The 18,715-nt window shown below is 45.7% G+C and overlaps 1 protein-coding gene across 5 annotated transcripts in view; it reads right to left on the bottom strand.

The window, feature by feature from the left end:
* CDC42BPB (CDC42 binding protein kinase beta) overlaps nt 1-18,715 on the bottom strand; it is a 123,508-nt gene that overhangs the window by 29,173 nt on the left and 75,620 nt on the right. For all 5 annotated transcript variants that reach the window (XR_001149367.2, XM_012746350.2, XM_012746352.2 and 2 more), the window contains exons 7-18: nt 16,658-16,858; nt 14,529-14,777; nt 12,179-12,258; nt 10,232-10,398; nt 10,026-10,145; nt 8,368-8,501; nt 6,305-6,547; nt 4,168-4,278; nt 2,492-2,736; nt 2,268-2,373; nt 1,439-1,563; nt 840-945 (exon numbers count right to left, since the gene is read on the bottom strand). Coding sequence is in view for 4 of the 5 variants with exons in the window: in XM_012746350.2 (XP_012601804.1) it covers nt 840-945; nt 1,439-1,563; nt 2,268-2,373; nt 2,492-2,736; nt 4,168-4,278; nt 6,305-6,547; nt 8,368-8,501; nt 10,026-10,145; nt 10,232-10,398; nt 12,179-12,258; nt 14,529-14,777; nt 16,658-16,858 (1,887 nt within the window). In the remaining variant the exon portion in view is untranslated. The remainder of the gene's footprint in view (nt 1-839; nt 946-1,438; nt 1,564-2,267; nt 2,374-2,491; nt 2,737-4,167; nt 4,279-6,304; nt 6,548-8,367; nt 8,502-10,025; nt 10,146-10,231; nt 10,399-12,178; nt 12,259-14,528; nt 14,778-16,657; nt 16,859-18,715) is intronic.

The following is an 18,715-nucleotide window of genomic DNA, read 5'->3' as shown; positions in this document are numbered from 1 at the left end:
AGCTAGGCTGACGCCATGGCACTCACTCTAGCCTGGACAACAAAGTGAGACTCTGTCTCAAAAAAAGAAAAAAAATTTTTGAGTTTACTAAATTTAAGTTCTGGATAAAATTCTATATTGTTTTCACTATCCTTTTATTCTTACTTCTATAAATTATTCATAAAATAATCTTTTTTTTTTTTAAAGGGGCAAAATTGGACTAGAAAAAGGGAAATAAGACATCCCTGACATGTGGGGTTGCTGCTGCTCAGGAGGACGGGACAGAGACAATGCTCACTCAGCCGAGGGCCGGCTGCACTCCAGGGTTCAGAATATATGGGACACTGACCGCCTGAACTATGTCAAATTGATACAACAAAGCCCCTGAGGGCAGAACCCAGTCCTGCAGATTTAAGATGACACCACAGAGCCTTGTACGCTAGACCCCGTCTCTACTACAAATAGAAACAAATTAATTGGCCAACTACAAAATATATAGAAAAAATTAGCTGGGCATGGTGGTGCGTGCCTGTTGTCCCAGCTACTCAGGAGGCTGAGGGAGAAGGATCGCTTGAGCCCAGGAGTTTGAGGTTGCTGTGAGCTAGGCTGATGCCACGGCACTCTAGCTTGGGCAAGAGAAGTGAGACTCTGTCTCAAAAAAAAAAAAAGACACTGTGATGATCTGATAGCTGACAAAATGTTAAGAGTTCCACAAATTAGGGTTAATGTTCACTGGCCACACAAAAGTCTCTCCCACCATTGGAATTCCCTAAATAGTACTTAAATGCCCTATTCATACTTCCAATAAAACCATTAGTGAATCTTTAGTAATAAAAATGCAGGCTTTAGAACAAACCCACCAGTGTTCTCGATCCCAGACTAGAACTCCTCAAAGTCTCCAGCTCTTCAGTCATCTTAGAAGCGAGAGCTTGAAGGTAACCCCGGGCATCTTTCTCATCGCTGACCCTAGAGGAGGGAACAGATGTTCTGTCTTATGAAGTACGACCACCCGTGAGCGGAACCAAATAAGAAGGTGGATGTTCCCATCTTCCTCAGGACACAGTGACACAGCATCCTATTAGCCAAAATGCCAGTTATCTTGGATAAGTTAAAGTCTTTTGTGAGCAGAGGGTCAGTTCCCAGCTCGCTGGGTCTCCCTAGCGCCTCCTGCAGTCGGCCTCGGAGGCTCTCTGCCAGGTTTCACCAAGAACGTGAGGGGCATGTGCAACTCAACCCAGGTCTCTTGGTAGGTTGCTGGTGTGTTCCTGTACCTTTAGTCCCGAGTGATGATCACAGCACACAGCTGCTGCCCCAGGCATTAGAGGCTGGGGGGAAACAGCAGTGAGACCCGCACTCCAGCCTCATGCTGTGGGGCACGACATACCAGACGGGGCCACGCGGAGGCGGGAGCGAGAGCGCCTTGCAGACCGAGTGTAGGTGTCTCGCAGGGTGCACGTACCACTGAATGATCTCTGCGATCTGCGCTTCCCAGTGGGCAACTGACTCCTTCTTGGCGGCCAGATCCTGCAGCTCATCCTCCAGCTGTCTATTTTGAGCTGTGAGTTTATCCACAAAGGAACAAAGCTGAAAGAAACAATTTTACCACGTAACTCGACAATTTGTACATTAGCATAATTGAAACTGGAAGTTCTTTCAAAGATTTTAGAAGTTTTCTTTAATCGTGAGATTTTTCCAAACTAAGTTCATGATATGGACTTTTTTATTGTATCTAACTTAAGTCACATTTTAATTCAAATCTAAACCTAAAACTCATAGAGCTAGTGATTTCAGGTTATTAACACCTTTTAACTCAATGAAAACATCCCGCATAAAAGACCAAACATATTAATTACCTCATTGAAAAATTAAAATACAGTCATTTGTCATGTAGTAACAGGATACCTTCTGAAAAAGGTGTCATTAGGTGATTTTGTCGTGCAAACATTCAATGTATTTACACAAACCTAGGCGGCACAGCACACTACACACCTAGGCTCTACAGTACAGCCCCGTGCTCCCAGGCTCGCAGCCTGTGCAGCATGTTACTGTACTGAACGCTGTAGGCAGATGTAGCACAATGGTAAGTGTGTGTATCCAAACAGAAAGTTACAGTGACAATATGGTTTATATCCCTGTGGGACCCCCACTGTATAGGTGGTCTGCTGTTGAGCAGAACATCATTACATGGTATATGACTATATTTTTTAAAAGATACCAACTTCCAATACTCTACAATGAAAAAATTACAACTTCTACACAAAGTGGCAAACTCAGCTATCTTAAATTACCTTTTCATTTTCAGCTGTTAACTTCTTGTTCTCATCAAACAGCAGCACTCGTTCCCGCTCGTACTTATCTTTCACTGTGCCCACTGCCTCTTCCATCTCGTTGTGCCTCCAGAGGCAAGCAAGAGAAACAGTTTTCAAAGTCCGTAACTCGTCAGCACTCACACCGTGCGCGGGTATGAGCTCCCGCTCCCCTTCCCTGTGGTGAGGAGCTCGTGAAAACTTACCGTTCTCGCTTTGACTTTTCTAATTTATCTTTTAACATTAAGATTTCTTTCTGCAGGGCCAACTGGTGGCTTTCTGAGTCATGCACCTCCTTCTTCACATTTTTCACTTCTAGCACGTGGGAGGCCTCACGTCTGACCAATTCCTCTTCATAAAATAAGACTTTCTTCTCAAGCTCGGATTTTATTTTGGAAATCTCTTGCTGATGCTCTAAAGTGGCACCTGGTCCCCGGCCTCCTTGCTTCATCTGAAGATAAAGGTTAAAATAACTTGACAAATCTGTGTTCTCCCTCAGGGGTCACACTGTCCTTTTATCCCCAGCATGTGCAGGCACCTTCCCGACGAACCCGTGCCGGGGCTACACCAAATGACGTAGCTGAGCTGGGTAACATGATCCAGATTTTAGGGAGGGACAGTAGCTGCCTTGCAGAGGGGACCTGCCCGGGAGCCCAGAGGTTCCGTCCTACACTGTCATGACCTCATGATGTTCATTCATTCACGTGACAACATTCTTTTGAGAGCTGACTCTGTGCTGAGCCCCATTCTAGTGACAGGTGACACCCGTCATGAGAGAGGTCTGCTCTCATGTGGTGAGGGTAGAGGACACTGACAGCAAACCAGTGGAGCAGCAGATGAGATGCTAACACAGACCACGTGATACGGAATGGGGGGCACCAATGGGGGTGGTTAGGGATGGCATCTCTGAGGCAGGCAGTGACCTATGAAGTGAGATTTTTGGGCTAGGGGCAAAAGGCACAGGCCGGAGTGAGGCGGGAACATGCTGGCTGTGCTCGTGGCATGGACAAAGGCTGGTGTGGCTGGGCAGGAGGTGTGGGACGGCACTGCCAACTGGTGCTGGCAGCAGGGTATGTTGCTAAGGACCAGGCAGGAGGCTGGAGCTGATCAAGGGATAGGGAGCCTTGGACACAGGTATGCCGAGGTCTGCGCAAGCCACGCTGTTGGTGGCTGAGCTGGGGGGGGGGACACAGACGATAGAGAGGAACAGATGTCTGAGGCATATGCACTGCAAGAAGAGCTCATGGATTCCCCAAGGCGCTCACCTCACAGGTAAGGAAACACAGTCTGCGATACGCTGACCAGGAGACCTGCCCTCTGAGCCCCTTGCCCAGGCGCGGGGCAGCCCTCTGCACTCGCCCTCTCCCTTGTCTCCTTGCTGCCCTCTGGCCCCATAGCTGGCCCTGGATGGACAACTAGCCGTCTGTTCCACAGGCAGCATCAGGCCAAGGGCTTGAAGAGGCTTTTCCAAAATTGAACTCTGCTCAATTTAGAAACCCAGGATATGAAGAAAGTTGAACTCATCAGATGTTAGTTTACTAAAACTTACAAAGAACTGCCTGAAGCTTTTTTTTTTTTATTTCGGCATATTATGGGGGTACAGATTTTAAGGTTTCAATAAATGCCCATTTCCCCCCTCCCCCCTGCCTGAAGCTTTTATATAAAGAAAGAAATGAACTTGGGTTTTAAGAATGGAAGCTGTGCCGAAGGCAGGGCTCGTTCCCCTGCCCCTAAGTGGCCTGTGCCTTATCTGGAGCTGCCCTGCGTGGAGCTCGGCCCGAGCGCACATGGAGAGAGAGAGAGATAATTTCCGCACGACAACAGCGTTAGGGCGAAAAGCTTTCTCTCTCGGTTAAGAACAAAGATCCCAACCCAGCACTACCTTGAGGGCCTCAAGCTCACTTTCTATTTGCTTGGAGAAGCTCTCACTGTGCTCGCGCAGCTTGCGCTCCTTTGAGGCCTCGGCAGCCGCGTCCTCAAGCTGAGCTTCCAGCTGCAGAAAGAAGAGCCACTGCTTACTAACACCAAACAAGCACCGTGTCACCGCTAGCTTGTCACCCAAGGGATCTCTGAGAGAATAAAACCTTGAAGGAGTTTTGTATTTCTTTACCCTTCATCAACTTTTATCACAATTAACAGCTGAGAAATGTACTTTGGGGCTGAACTGGAATGACTGGTTAGTAACAAGTTAAATTCTAATTTAAATTGATAATTTGAGATTAAAGTCCAAGAAAGGATACCAATTTGTGAAAACAAGTGCTTCTGATATCTGTAGAACACAGATTCATTTCTTATAAGGACACAATGTCAAACACACGAAAGGAGAGAGCAGGATGTGAGCCCCGAGCTGCGCCAGGCTTCCTCTACGCCTGCGCCCCAACCGTCCCAAGGCAGATCCCGACGCCGTATCACCGCAGCAGTATTTGGAATGGTAACTCTTTTTTTTTACACATTCCGCACGACATTTTTATTAGATGATGGATAACTAGGATTAGTGGTAACAACTGGCAAGCACAGCCATGCCACAGAGGAGAGAAGGCTGGAATGGTAACTCTTAATTAGGGGCCCTCTAACCTGAGCTGTGATTGGCTGCAACTACAAATCTACCTGGGTTGCAAAATAAACTAAGAAGAAAATGAACAGGTATTTTGAGGCTAAATAACAAAGAGCCCTGAACGTGGTTTTATCACTGTAATGAAAAGAATTCTCAGTTTTAATTTCTACCATGGTACATATTAAGAGCTATAACCAAAATAAATAAAAGCTCTTTAGGGTCCTCAATAATTTTTAAGAGATAAAGGAAGGCCGGGCACAGTGGCTCACGCCTGTAATCCTAGCACTCTTGGGAGGCCGAGGTGGGCAGATTGCTCGAGGTCAGGAGTTCAAAATAAGCCTCAGCAAGAGCGAGACCCTGTCTCTACTATAAATAGAAAGAAATTAATTGGCCAACTAATACATATAGAAAAAATTAGCCGGGCATGGTGGCACATGCCTGTAGTCCCAGCTACTTTGGAGGCTGAGGCAGCAGGATTGCTTGAGCCCAGGAGTTTGAGGTTGCTGTGAGCTAGGCTGACACCATGGCACTCAGTCTAGCCTGGGCAACAAAGTGAGACTCTGTCTCAAAGTGTGTGTGTGTGTGTGTGTGTGTGTGTGTGTATATATATATATATATATATATATATGTATATATATATATTAAAAAAAAAAGAGATAAAGGAGTGCTGAAACCCAAAAGTTACAGAACCAATGATCTAAAGCAACTGGCTTAACGTATACTAGGCTGTGATTGGTTTTTCTCCCATCCAAGTACTAACCAGGCCATATCCTGCTGGGCTTTCAAGATCAGACGAGTTCAGAGTGGTATGGCCAGAGACACGCAATTGTTTTCTACTTATACCTACCCCTCGATGGACTACAGGTGCTCATGTTCACTTAAGTCATGCCATATCACGTGACGACATAAATACCTTTTATTTACTTAAAAGAGAATTTTTAAAATTAGCACTACAGGAACCTCTTTTAATAATTTCACAAATAGGCTGGGCTCAGGCCTGTTGAATCATAGCACTTTGGGAGGCTGAAGCAAGAGGACTGCTTGAGACTAGGAGTGGGAGACCAGCCTGGACAACTTAGCAAGACTCTACCTCTACAAAAAATTAAAAAAGATTTGGAAGTGTGGTGGCACGTGCCTGTAATCCTAGCTACTCAAGAGAATGAGGCAGGAGGATCACCTGAGCCCAGGAGTTCAAGGCTGCAGTGAGCTATGATTGATTGCATTACTGCACTCCAGCCTAGACGACAGAATAAGACCTTATCTCAAAAAAAAAAAAAAAAAAAAAAAAAAAAAAAATCACACACAGATATTGAGGGATGAGAATTACAAAATAAATGCTTTGGCAGATCAACTTAAAGATCCATTTTAAAGTAATTTACGTAATGCAGCCCAAGTTTTCAAAGCTGTTTTCTTAAGATCATATAAAGTCCAATCAATACAATCCCTGAAACTTCTAAAAAGCTACCTCTTTCCTGAATTTCTCGGATTTGCGGATTTCCTGACGCATCGAGTCAATTTTCTGCATGGCCACCTCCATTTCCTCCTCTTTGTCCCGGAGCTGCCGGGACACCTTCTGCTTCTGGGAGCGGAGTTCTGCCATGCGCTCGTTGAGCTCTGAGAACTCTTGCAGGGCCAGCTTTCGCTGCTGGTGGGCATCTTTGAGTTCTTTGGCTTGAGATTTCAATCGCTCTGAAGCTTCAACCAATTGCTGAACAAAAAAATTACAGGTGTTATAGATGTTTTACATTTGCTTACCAAAGATTTAGAAGGCTGGACGGTCAGTCTTACACCACATCCAAGAGTTAAAAGTGATAGCCAGGCCGGGCGAGGTGGCTCACGGCTGTAATCCTAGCTCTCTGGGAGGCCGAGACGGGCGGATTGCTCAAGGTCAGGAGTTCGAAACCAGGCTGAGCAAGAGCGAGACCCCATCTCTACTATAAATAGAAACAAATTAATTGGCCAACTAATATATATAGAAAAAATTAGCTGGGCATGGCGGCGCATGCCTGTAGTCCCAGCTACTTGGGAGGCTGAGGCAGTAGGATCGCTTGATCCCAGGAGATTGAGGTTGCTGTGAGCTAAGCTGATGCCCCGGCACTCACTCTAGCCTGGACAACAAAGTGAGACTTTGTCTCAAAAAAAAAAAAAGTGACAGCCAATGCTGGGTGTAGATTAGAGCCACAGATCCAAGAACTGACCTTCTTGGAAAAAGCCCTTTGCTCTGCCCGACCCCAGACACACATGCAACTAGGAAGATCAGGCAGGCTCAGCTCCACACCAGGAAAGACTCTGCAAATACATGGAGGAGCCTGCTCACAGGACGCCTGGCCCCTTATTGTCAACCTCTTTCCAGTGTCATCCAGAGGTGGATGAAGCACAAAGGTGGGTATTCAATCTAGTTACTTAAACACAGCAGCAACAAAAAAAAGAACATATAAACATGAAAACATGTAGGATTTGAATCAAAGTGAAGAACTGCATAAGAACAATCACTGGATAGCTAGCCCTTCACTAGAGACTAAGGTCTGGATACTGGTTGTCCCTCTGGGAGCAGAGCTACACCTGGGCCTTACCACTGGCTATGCTGACAGCCCTGGCTTCCCTGCAGCCAGTGGCAAACAACCTGGCTGTTCAATCACTGTCATTCCTACTTGTCTAAGACTGGAAGTGACAAGACCTGCAGCAAGCTACTAGGGCAGCTCCCACATGGGGAGCAGGGCCTCCTGGGGCCCTGGCCCAGTGAGAGTTACTGTAACTGTCCCAGACCAAAAGGACACACTTCTAGATGAATCACTGCAGGCAGCATGACACTACACATAAACTTAAAAAAACAATTTGTGTTTGAAATCTGGCTCATTTTAGAGAACAGATCACAAACTACAGGTTGAAGAACTTACATGTATAAATGAATGTATTTTAGAAAACATGAACCTAACTGTGGTTTTATTATAATATAATGGCCATTCAGCACAAAGCTTCACGTATCTTACTGAAAATCAACTTATAAAGGAGTTATGGGGAGGGGATCACCCAAATCTTAACCAATGGTCTCTTGCAGTTCTGTGTCACCACCAAGAAGTTCCTTCTGAGAGCAGAGGGCAGAGGCCGTTGCAGGGCGTGGGGGAGAGGTGGAGAAGACCCTGGTGCCAGATACAGTATGTGTCACTGCAAATGCTATGACGCCCCCTGGACTGCACGTCCTCACTGGAGAATGGGGGAGATTTTGCTTACTCTGCAGGGTCAGGGTAGAGATGGAAGGTGATGGCTATGAGGTGGGCGCCCACTACAAGCAGGATACTTGAAGGCCACCTACGAGTGGGAGCCAAGCTCTGCTGGTTGACCTGGGGGCTATGCAGCCACTGGCCACAGCAGGAGCCCTGGAGCCAGGCCTGCCCTTGTCTCCTGCATGCAGCACAGAGACAGACCATATGCCTGTTCCAAGCAGGTCTTCAAATGTCTGTATGAACTTAAGTTTACAAACATCGAAAGGTCACATAAGCCTCCCTCTTGCAGCACCAGGCCGCCAACCTTGTGCAGGTCCTCCTTCTCCTGCCGCACCATGCGGTACTGCTTCTCTAGCCCCCTCAGCCGCTGCGTGGAATCCTCACGCTCCTGGCGAAGTGCCACTGTGTCCTCAAATTGTCGCTCAAGCCTACTTGAATCTAGGCAAAGGAGGAAATAAAATATAATTATGTTCCTTTCTGTGCAGCGATATTATATGGGAACTTTATGTTAGCTGATTTACTGATAGGAAATTACTTAATAATTCACAATCTTGTTCATTCAGGAGCTGTTTGAACTTTCTCTCACATACACACAGTGTCACAGGCTCTCCAGACTTTAATCTGATCATCTGTTTGACGGCTCTCCCATCCAGGGAATATGAGCCTTGGGCAGCACACACCGTGTGCCTTAGTCCCTCTAAACTGTGTGATCTAGCACAGTGCTTGGACCTTTCTTGGTGTGCAATAAAGGTTTCAGTGAATAACCAACTCACTCAAAGGAGTATTCTGGAGCAGGACAATGATGTTACACATAGGAAATGGAAGGAAGGTGACAGATTCAGACTGTGGTTTGGAGATGAGTCAACTGCAGGGCCAGGCCATGTGAGGTTAAGGGCCAGGGCTTAAAAGTGATTTGAGTCTTTAGGAAGCTCTGACAGCAGGAACCACCTGAGGCAGGTGGTAACAATAGTTTAGCAACTAAAATACTGACACGCACAGCACTGATGAAAGCTTTAGAAAGAAAGATCTAGCAACTGTCTCAGAGTTAAGAAGAGGAAAAATTAAGATAGAGAAATATAAAATCATCTAAGAGTTTTTGGATAAAATATTAGGAATTGATTCTAGCTGGTAACTATAAGATTATTTTATTAGGGGCCAAGTGCAGTGCCTCATGCCTGTAATCTCAGCGCTTTGGGAGGCTGAGGTGGGAAGATCACTTGAGGTCAAGAGTTTAGGACCAGCCTGTGCAACATAGACAGACCCTGTCTCTACAAAAAATAGAAAAAATTAGGGGTGTGGTGACTCATGCCTCTAGTCCCGGCTACTCTGGAGGCTGAGGCAAGAGGATTATTCAAGAGCAGGAGTTTGAGGTTGCTGTAAGCTATAATCACGCCACAGCACTCTAGCCCAGGCAAAAGAGTGAGGCCCTGTCTCAAATATATATATATAATAATAACACACGTTATTATTAATAAAACTAAGCAAATTGGGAAAAAAAATTTTTTTGAGACAGAGTCTCACTCTGTTGTCTGGGATAGAGTGCTGTGGCGTCAGCCTAGCTCACAGCAACCTCAAAGTCCTGGGCTCAAGTGATCCTTCTGTCTGAGCTTCCCAAGTAGCTGGGACTACAGGTGCATGCCACGAGCCCTGGCTAATTTTTCTCTTTTTAGTAGAGATGGGGTCTCAGCTCTTGCTCAGGCTGGTCTCAAACTCCTGAGCTCAAGCAATCCTTCCACCTTGGCCTCCCAAAGTACTAGGATTACAGGCCTGAGCCATCACAACCAATCTGGGAAAAATAATTTTAAATATACTGACAAAATATCAGAACTCTAAATAGGTTTGCTAAAGCATAAGTGTTTTTCTGGTGGAAAACCTTATAAAAAGGATTCTCTGAAAATTTCATTTCAAACTATTAATGCCCCACGAATACAGACTAAAGCAGATATACTTTAAAACGCTTACCTGCTATTTTGTTCTTCAAACGTTCGATTTCTTCATTTAGCTTTTTGATTTCTTTATCTCGGTTTGAATTGCCCAGGGCCCGTGTGGAGCCGTGAAGGGACTGCACGGTCTGGGTGGACTCTGAGGGGTGGGGAGACACAGTGTGAGTGCAGGGCAGGCCCATGGCAGTGGCCCCCGGCCTGCAGATGGCCGGCTCTGCCTCTCACCTTGCAGCTTCCTGCTGAGCTCCAGCTTCTCCTGTTCCAGCCTGCGTATCCTCCTTTCATAAGCTTCGATCTGCAGGCTGTTCTCCAGGTCTCGCTGCACATCCTCGTCTTTGGTCAGTGTGTTGGACTGCATTATGCTCTTCAGAGAGCCTCGATCAGAAAAACAGCTATGAAATAAAGCAACAGGTTTTCTGATCTGCTGAGAATTTATATTGATCTTATTAGCATTTAAAAACATCCTGGGATGACAGATAGTCTTTTTAAATGGGCAAACAAAAATACCTGTGAAAAGACTTTACTGTTTATGAAGCCAAAGTTGGACAAGAACCTTCCATACTTTAAGTGCCTGGATGATCAACAGACACTGAAAACGGCACCCCTCCCCCCCACACACACACCCGCAGCCAGGGAAAACCCTCTGCAAAGGGGAGGAATAGAACTTCTGTAGCATCACTGACACTTATCTAGAAATGCAATAGTAGGTGGCATTTTACATAATCAGCAAGGCTTACAGGGCAGCACCAGCTCTTGGCAATAGACAGTGGTGTGGCAAGAGCTACACGAGCCATTGAGGGTGCCTGACACGGCCGCTGACTGGCTGAGCAGTCCAGGACAGCTCCTCAAACCCCAGCAGCTCATCTTCTTCCCTGCAGACTAAACTAACAACCCTGGCACTTGGACTGTCGTGGCCAAACCACTGAACAAGGACCAATGACTCAATGACATACACATCACAGGCACAGACTAAAGCCAAAGATGGCTCTCTTATTTAATAGCTTAATTCTTAGACTTTTACAAGTTATTTAGTTCTGTTTAGCTCTTATGGACAGCAACATCAGGAAAACATTTTTAAGCTCTTACACTGAGTCTGATAAAGGCACCTGGTACACACGTATCTGTCTACAGAAAGACCCAGTCAGTGTTTACCCAGAGGTGATCTGAGAGTGCTGGGCCATTCCAGCCCTGTGGGGTTTGTCACTGGAGAACACCCCCCCCAAACTAGAGCTTTGGAAGGTGGGGCTGGGACCCACAAGTGCAACAAGCACTCAGCGAGAGGTTAAGAACCTCTGTGCTCCGGGTGAATACATCAATACATCTACCTACAACACTTCCTATGTGCTAAAGGGCAGGAGCTATCGCTTTGGCTGAAGTGCTGTCTAACCATGGCATCTCACATCATAAGAGATTTTCTACAAGCTCAAGCAGAAGTATTCCTCTCCTAAAGAAATTTTCAACTTAGGTACCGGCTGCCAGAAGATGCCGGGAATCAAATTCTGTGACCTTCCTTCAGGCACTGTGGGAGTTTCACCTGCCATCCTTCCTGGCCCCTCTCCTCTCGGCCCCAGTTCCCCTTTAAGACTGAGGTGCTACCCCTCAGGCAACACAGCTTTGTGGGAGGCCCATTCAGGACAGAGGCTGACAGACACAAACGCTGGCCTCATGCCCATGGGGCTGGAGCCACGTATGGGCACACACTCTCAGCTCTTCAGATTTCCCATGTCAGGGACTGTACTCCAGCCTTGGTAATGGAAACCACAGACCAGAGTGCGCTAATGAAAGGCGGCTCTCAGCTGAGCAGGTGTGGAAACTTCTGGCTGTGGCCAATGACCCCGTGGGCCAAATCCCGCCCATGGCCTGTTTTTGTACCATCCCTGAGATAAGAATGGTTTAAACATTTTTAAATGGTTGTAAAAAAAAGAATATACAACAGAGACCACAAAATCTAAATTATTTACTATTTGAAGCTTTATAGAAAAGTCTGCTGATCCTGTTTTCACCTGTAGTAATCAGATATGCATTTTGAAAAGACAAAAACCCACCCACACCTCCCTTGAGCAATACTGTCCGGGCCTCCTGGCACGAGCAGATGCGTGCACTGAATCACACCCAGACTGCGTCTCTACCCAAGGGAAGGTTCTGCCTGAGAACAATTAAATCCAGACATACCTTTCTGTTGTGAATGTGAAACCAATGAATGGCAAATGTAATCCAGAGAAGCCTGTGTGAGAACCAGGAGGTAGTATTTCCTGCGTAAGAACAATATGACACAAATGAAATCCACATTCAACCAAACAGGGAAGAGGAGGAAAGAATTTTACAGTCGTAGTGACGGTCAGGAGGGCACTGGCCAAATTGTATGGCCTTGGGAATGCCGAATCCAGGGTGTCGTCTGCAGGGGAGCATGGTGTTAGCAGATTTGTGTTTCTCAGGCCTGGCTCTACCCATGGCATGGACAATGCAGTTAAGAGGATAAATGAACTAACTTGAATGATGATGGCACAGGCCAAACTTGGATCAGCTAGTGATTTCCAAACTTTGTGAGGCCATAGGATCCACTATTTAACAATACCACGTGTAGAGACCAACAGTGTAGACAGGTGCAGCCCCTCTGAGGGCTCGGGGCAGAGACTGGATGTTCTTGGCCTAAAACAGAGGCCTGAGGCAGAAAGGAAATTTGAAACTCAAAGGTAGACTATTTCAGATAAATTTATAACAATTCTATTTTTCTGTTTTTCTTTATTACAGAAATAAAAGGTATTTATCTGGCAAATTTCAGTGTGGAAATAATTTCTTGGAGTCTAGGAAGAAAGTCCTCAAGAACAATAATACTTTCCTCAGGCTTTTCTCCGTGTGGTCTCAAGTTCAGCTCTTACTCTGAATGTGGAGCCATCAAAGCAAGTATTAAAAGCAAATAGATTTAACTCTTTCATGAAACTACTTGAGGTACTTAATAGTTTCTCCTAAGAACACGTTTTTCCTTGAAAACTTTTAAACTAAGAGTTTTCCCAAGGTCATAATCATTCATTTTCAAGAGGTTGTGAGGGATAAAACATATAGAGCAAATGACATTATTTTAGCATGAGAAATTCTGTAAACTAAGGAGTAACAGGCTGGGCATGGTGGCTCACACCTATAATTCCAGCACTTTGGGAGGCTGAGGCAGGAGGATTGCTTTAAGCCAGGAGTTTGAGACCAACCTGGGCAATATGGCAAGACCTTGTCTGTATAAGAAATAAGACAAATTAGCTAGGCGTGGTGGTGCACATTTGTATTCCCAGGTACTCAGGAAGCTGAGGGAGGAGGATCCCTTGAGCCCAGAAGTTGGAGGTTACAGTGAGCTATGATTGTGCTACTGCGTTCTAGCCTAGGTGACAGAACAAGACCTTGTCACTTTAGAAACAACAACAAAAAAAGGAGTAATAGAGAAGATTTTCCTTTTACTTGGTTAAACCTCAGTTTCTCTATTCCCAAACCCAGTCACATATACAGGTATAAGTAGGCTAAAATAATTTTATAAGATATGAGCAAAACTCTCTGGGACTGGCCGGGCAGAGTGGCTCACTCCTGTAATCCTAGCACTCTTGGGAGGGCGAGGCGGGCGGATTGCTCGAGGTCAGGAATTCAAAACCAGCCTGAGCAAGACCAAGACCCTGTGTCTACTATAAATAGAAAGAAATTAATTGGCCAACTAATATATATAGAAAAAATTAGCCGGGCATGGTGGCACATGCCTGTAGTCCCAGCTACTCAGGAGGCTGAGGCAGCAAGATTGCTTGAGCCCAGGAGTTAGTTTGAGGTTGCTGTGAGCGAGGCTGACGCCATGGCATTCCAGCCTCTAGCCCGGGCAACAGAGTGAGACTCTGTCTCAAAAAAAAAAAAAAAAAAACCACTCTGGGACTTTCACCAGACAACTCCCACAGTTGGGACCCAACCTAGAAATTCCATGATCTTAAAGATCAGTGCAAAGACTCAAAATCTGTTATCATCGTTGTTGCTTCTGAACTTCTACTGTACAAAGAAACATAAAGGCAGAGACTGAGACCTGTGATGGTAGAAGATTGAACGTACTCTCAGAGGTAGGCCAACAGACCAGAAACCGAGAGGCCGACACACTGCCCACAGGAGAGTAGGCCGACTCCACACCACTGGGTCTTGAGGTCTTTAAATCTAAGTATTGGTAGGGCTGTAGTGAAGCTCTCATACAGTAACATATGTGACATTGCTTTGAAAGGTATACAGTACCAAGAAAATAAAAATGGATATTAAGGACCAAGCTGAAGGCTAGAATAAAAGGTACACTGTATCTTGAGACAAGTGCTAAATTTTTCAAAAAATCGGTACAGTTCTAAGATTTGTTATCTTGATAATCAACACCTACAACGTAACACTGCTGTATTTATCATATTATATTATATATTATATATTCAGACCTACTGTGATATTATATTATATTATATATTACATATTCAGACCTACTGTGAAGCAATATTGAGAATGAAACGACTTCTATACTTACAGTATTTCTTAGCACATCGTCATCCACATCAAAGTTGGATGTGTCAGAAGGACTGCTCACATCAGGAATATAAGGTGCTTCTAGGTTTCGTATATTTTCCCAATTTAGACCTTCAAAAAATGCATGCTTTTTGAAATCCTCTATTCCATTCTGCCCCAGCCGGCGCTCTCTGCTGCAGATCAGTCTCTGAATGAGGTCTTTTGCTTCTTCCGATACATCCGTGACGTGGGACGGGAACTGAAATCGCTCCTAGGAGGTGGGGAGAGGGGTGATGAGTGGACAAGAAGACACATTCAGAAAAATGTAAGATGTGCAGACATTACAGTAAAAAAGTAGAAACAACAGCTCCAAAGCAAGTCATTTTGTTATTTCATGGTAACTAAATGCAAACCAAAGCTAATGAATTTTAATCCCAGAAAAGTAAACAAGAAAATCTTTAATCTTTCTGGTTTTAGTCATGACAGACTTGTTACCACACTGCATGTAAATTAAAACAACGGGAAATTTTCACCTATGAAGGTGGCAAAGAACGCCACCAACATGCTGTGGTGGGAAAGCAAATTGGCACGGCCTCTTCAGAGTGCACTGTGCCAGCGTCTGCGACACCTCGGGAAATTTATTCTACACAGTCACAATGAGAAAACATAACAGGCTCATGACTGCACTGTATATATATATATATATATATACATGTTGTATTTTGTATATATACATATTATATATATATGTTGTATTTTGACCAAGAAAACTGCAAATTACCTAAAGGTCCATCAAAAAATGGACTTATTGAAAAAAAGACACAGCACACACACACAAAACGAAGGGCATAACTCTGTATGTTGATATGGAGGATGCCAAAGATAAAGTGACAAAATCCTGTTTATGTGTAACATGGTGCCGAGTAGCCAAACACAGACTCATGCACACCCTGCTTCAATCTGCTCAGGCCACTGCTCAGCGTGGCAGAGGGGCCTGAGAGTTGAGTCACCGCTTGCTGTCCGTGGCTCACCTTCGTATCTACAAAAAGGAACAGTATCACCAACTTTGTGGGACGCCGGTCCAGGCCCTGCATGTGACCAGCACGCAGTGGCAGCAGGCAGGCTCTTCTATTAACCAAGTCCTCAGTGTCACCTTAACAGAATTTGTCACTAAGAAGTGGGTAGGGTGATTTTCACCAGCAACTGTATGCACTTGTGCATTGTCAAGTTTTTACAGGGAGAAATTATCAATTTATAAATTAAAAAATGTATTTCCACCTTGGGAAAAATGCTTTCGGGAAGTGTAACTTTTGCTTTGATTTGGAGTTAAATGGAAAACTAGTCACACTTTAGCACCAATTTACTCTCCACATGAGCAAACAGTGGGGACATCGGCTGGAGGCCAGGTCAGCACACAACTAGGAACGCTGGGGATGCGTGCGCGTGCACAAGTATGCACGTGTGCAGGTGGAGGGAAACGCTATACACGTCCTGGTAGAGGGTGCAGTTGCCAGTGGACATATTTGACTAAGAAGAATAAAGAAAAAGAAACCATGAAAAAACATCAGAAGAAGAAATAATAATAATAAAAAAGAAAACAAAGGAAAGATGGCTAGAAAGCAACCTCAAAGTGAGAAAACAAACAGCTCAGAAAGGGAAGAGGGAGGAGGAGAAAAGAAACGGGATCAAAGAAAAATGAAAGAACCGGGTCGTCCCCGCCAGGTGGGGACATGTGATCACTTGCAACAGCTGATTTCTGGGGAACAGATTTGAGAATCAAAGTCGGTCTTTAAAGACAATCTAGAGCCACAGGTCAAAGTGCCCAGCTGGACCTGCCCACCAGCCGTCCCAAGGCGCCCCCCTACCTGACATCGCCACACAGATATCTGCATCTGTCCACAGAAACCCGTTTCTCCTCCAGCAATACCAGCACCCTCCACAACGGAGCTCCAGGACGCCCTCGAAGCTTCACCTCCCATGTCAGCAGCTGTGCTGATCCTATGCCAAACTCTCTCCCTGGCCTGGTCCAAATCCCATCATCTCTTCCTGAACAACAGCCTCCTAACTGATTGCCCTCCCTCTAGGTGGGCTCTCTTTACCCTAGGCCTGAGCCAGGTACCAGAAAGAAACAGGATGTGAAATGCATCTTACTTCATGGTTCATGATCTTTCCATAGGTCTCCACGAGTGACTCTGCGTAAAACGGCGTTTCTCCGTAAAGCATCTCATACATGCAGACGCCCAGGGACCACCAGTCACACTCGGGCCCATATTTGCCCATGCCGTCCTCCATTGCCTGCAGAATCTCCGGTGAGATGTAGTCGGGGGTGCCCACGGCCACAGAAGACTGAACCTTAGGGGAGAAAGAGGTGCTGAAGGAAAACCCAAGAGCATCTCTAACCACATATTTCTAACTACTTTTTCTAAAATATAGAGGGCAGCTGAAAATGAGATGATTATGGAATAAAACTGGTCAATGACCATGATTTAAACACTTAATAATTCAAAATTCAATGCAAATACTTTCTTGCATCACTAAACACTGAGCAGTTCCCCAAATGCATGAGACTCTTATCACATGGTCTCTTTCTCAACGCCCAAATGCCTCTCATGGCCCACAAATGGCAACCTCTCAGAAGTTCCCAAGGTCAGCCCTTCCCATTCTCCATTGTTACTCCCAGCATGGTCTGGGGCCACCTGGGCCCAGGCCAGCCTTCCTGACTTTTATATGCAGCACATACAGACTCTTGTTAAAGGGGCTCTTGTTATAATAAAGACTCTGAGTGGGGCCCATAATGCTGCATTTCTAACAAGCTCCCAAGTGGATGCTAAGGCTGCTCACGCGTAGCCCACCCTCTGGTCTCCCAAATGGGAACATCTAGAAGTTGGTCTGAGCATTAGTTGGGTGCTTAGGCATTCCCTGGACAGCGAACCACGAGGCTAAGAGATCACCCCCAAGGAAGTAAACAGCTCCTCAGCTATCATCACCAGCAGGCACGTGCCTGAATACAGCGGTAGCTCTCCTGAAAGCTGCCATCAGCAAGGACATCAATCATCACAGAGGAAGCCAGAGCAGACTGGTTAACTGGGGAATCATTTACTGGTCCCAGAGCACACAGGGCTACCCCTGAGGCTGTTGCATCTAGAAGACTGAGGGGCATCCAGGAAGCAGAGATATAACAATCACAGAAGGCCAGAAGGCCTGTCAGGGGAAAGACCAGACTCTTCCTTGGGTCCCCTCTAAAAAGAGAGCTGCAGGCACAAGCAGCCCCCGGATCCAACAGTGGTGAGAACTGCTCAGTACACATGAAGCAGCGGGGGACTCTGCCTCTGTCACGTGACCAGTCACTTCTCTGCACAAGCGCACTGCCCTGCTCACAGGAGCTCTGCTATGGACAGCAGGACAAATGGGCATATTGGGTGGCGACTCTTGGTAAATGTCCACCATGATGAGGGTGACATGCAGTAAGAATGGTAACCCAGTCCAGCTTGGACCCATTATAGTCACTGGGAGGCTGGATTTGAGGACAGTGCTGCTCATGAATTAATCAATTGGTGGTCAAGACTTTTAAAAACAAGAGACTGTCTTTGTGGGAAGAAACTGAGCAAATCACTCCTTTTAAAACCCTGTCAACTGAGGCCAGTTTTATGGGTTCTTTTACTGTTTCCTAAAAACTTGCTGGTAAGAAAGGGACTGCTCTCTTTTGGAGAAGTATTTTGTTAGGCTTTATGATAAGTACAGGTTTTATTTATTTATTTATTTTATTTTATTTTTTCCAGCATATTATGGGGGTACTACAAATGTTAAGGTTACGTACACTGCCCTTGCCCCTCCCTCCCCCCTCGAGTCAGAAGTGTTGGTTTTAAACAAAAACAAACTCCCAAATGAGTAAGACATTAACTGCAACAGTGGCCCCAGGAGAGACGCAGACCATTCCTAGTGCAGTAAAGCATTTTGCCAGGAGCAGCTGCTGATGGGGCTGTGATCAGTTAGGACGGCCCCTTCAGACCACCCTGCACGACACTGGTCTGACCATGGGGTGAAGACCACAGCAGCCAGAGGCCCCAGCCAATCCAGGGCAACCTCCTGTTCTGCAGTGGGAATGTCAACTGGCCCTGACATACCCCAAGTACCAAGGACCTGTTTCTAGATCTCTAACACCCACTGAGAGAAAACACCTGACTGAGGGGAAGTTACCTGCCCCAAACA

This window comes from Microcebus murinus, chromosome 6 (genome assembly GCF_040939455.1).
Source record: "Microcebus murinus isolate Inina chromosome 6, M.murinus_Inina_mat1.0, whole genome shotgun sequence".
In the NCBI taxonomy this organism is placed as follows: Eukaryota; Metazoa; Chordata; class Mammalia; order Primates; family Cheirogaleidae; genus Microcebus; species Microcebus murinus.
This window is presented reverse-complemented; position numbering and strand designations above follow the sequence as displayed.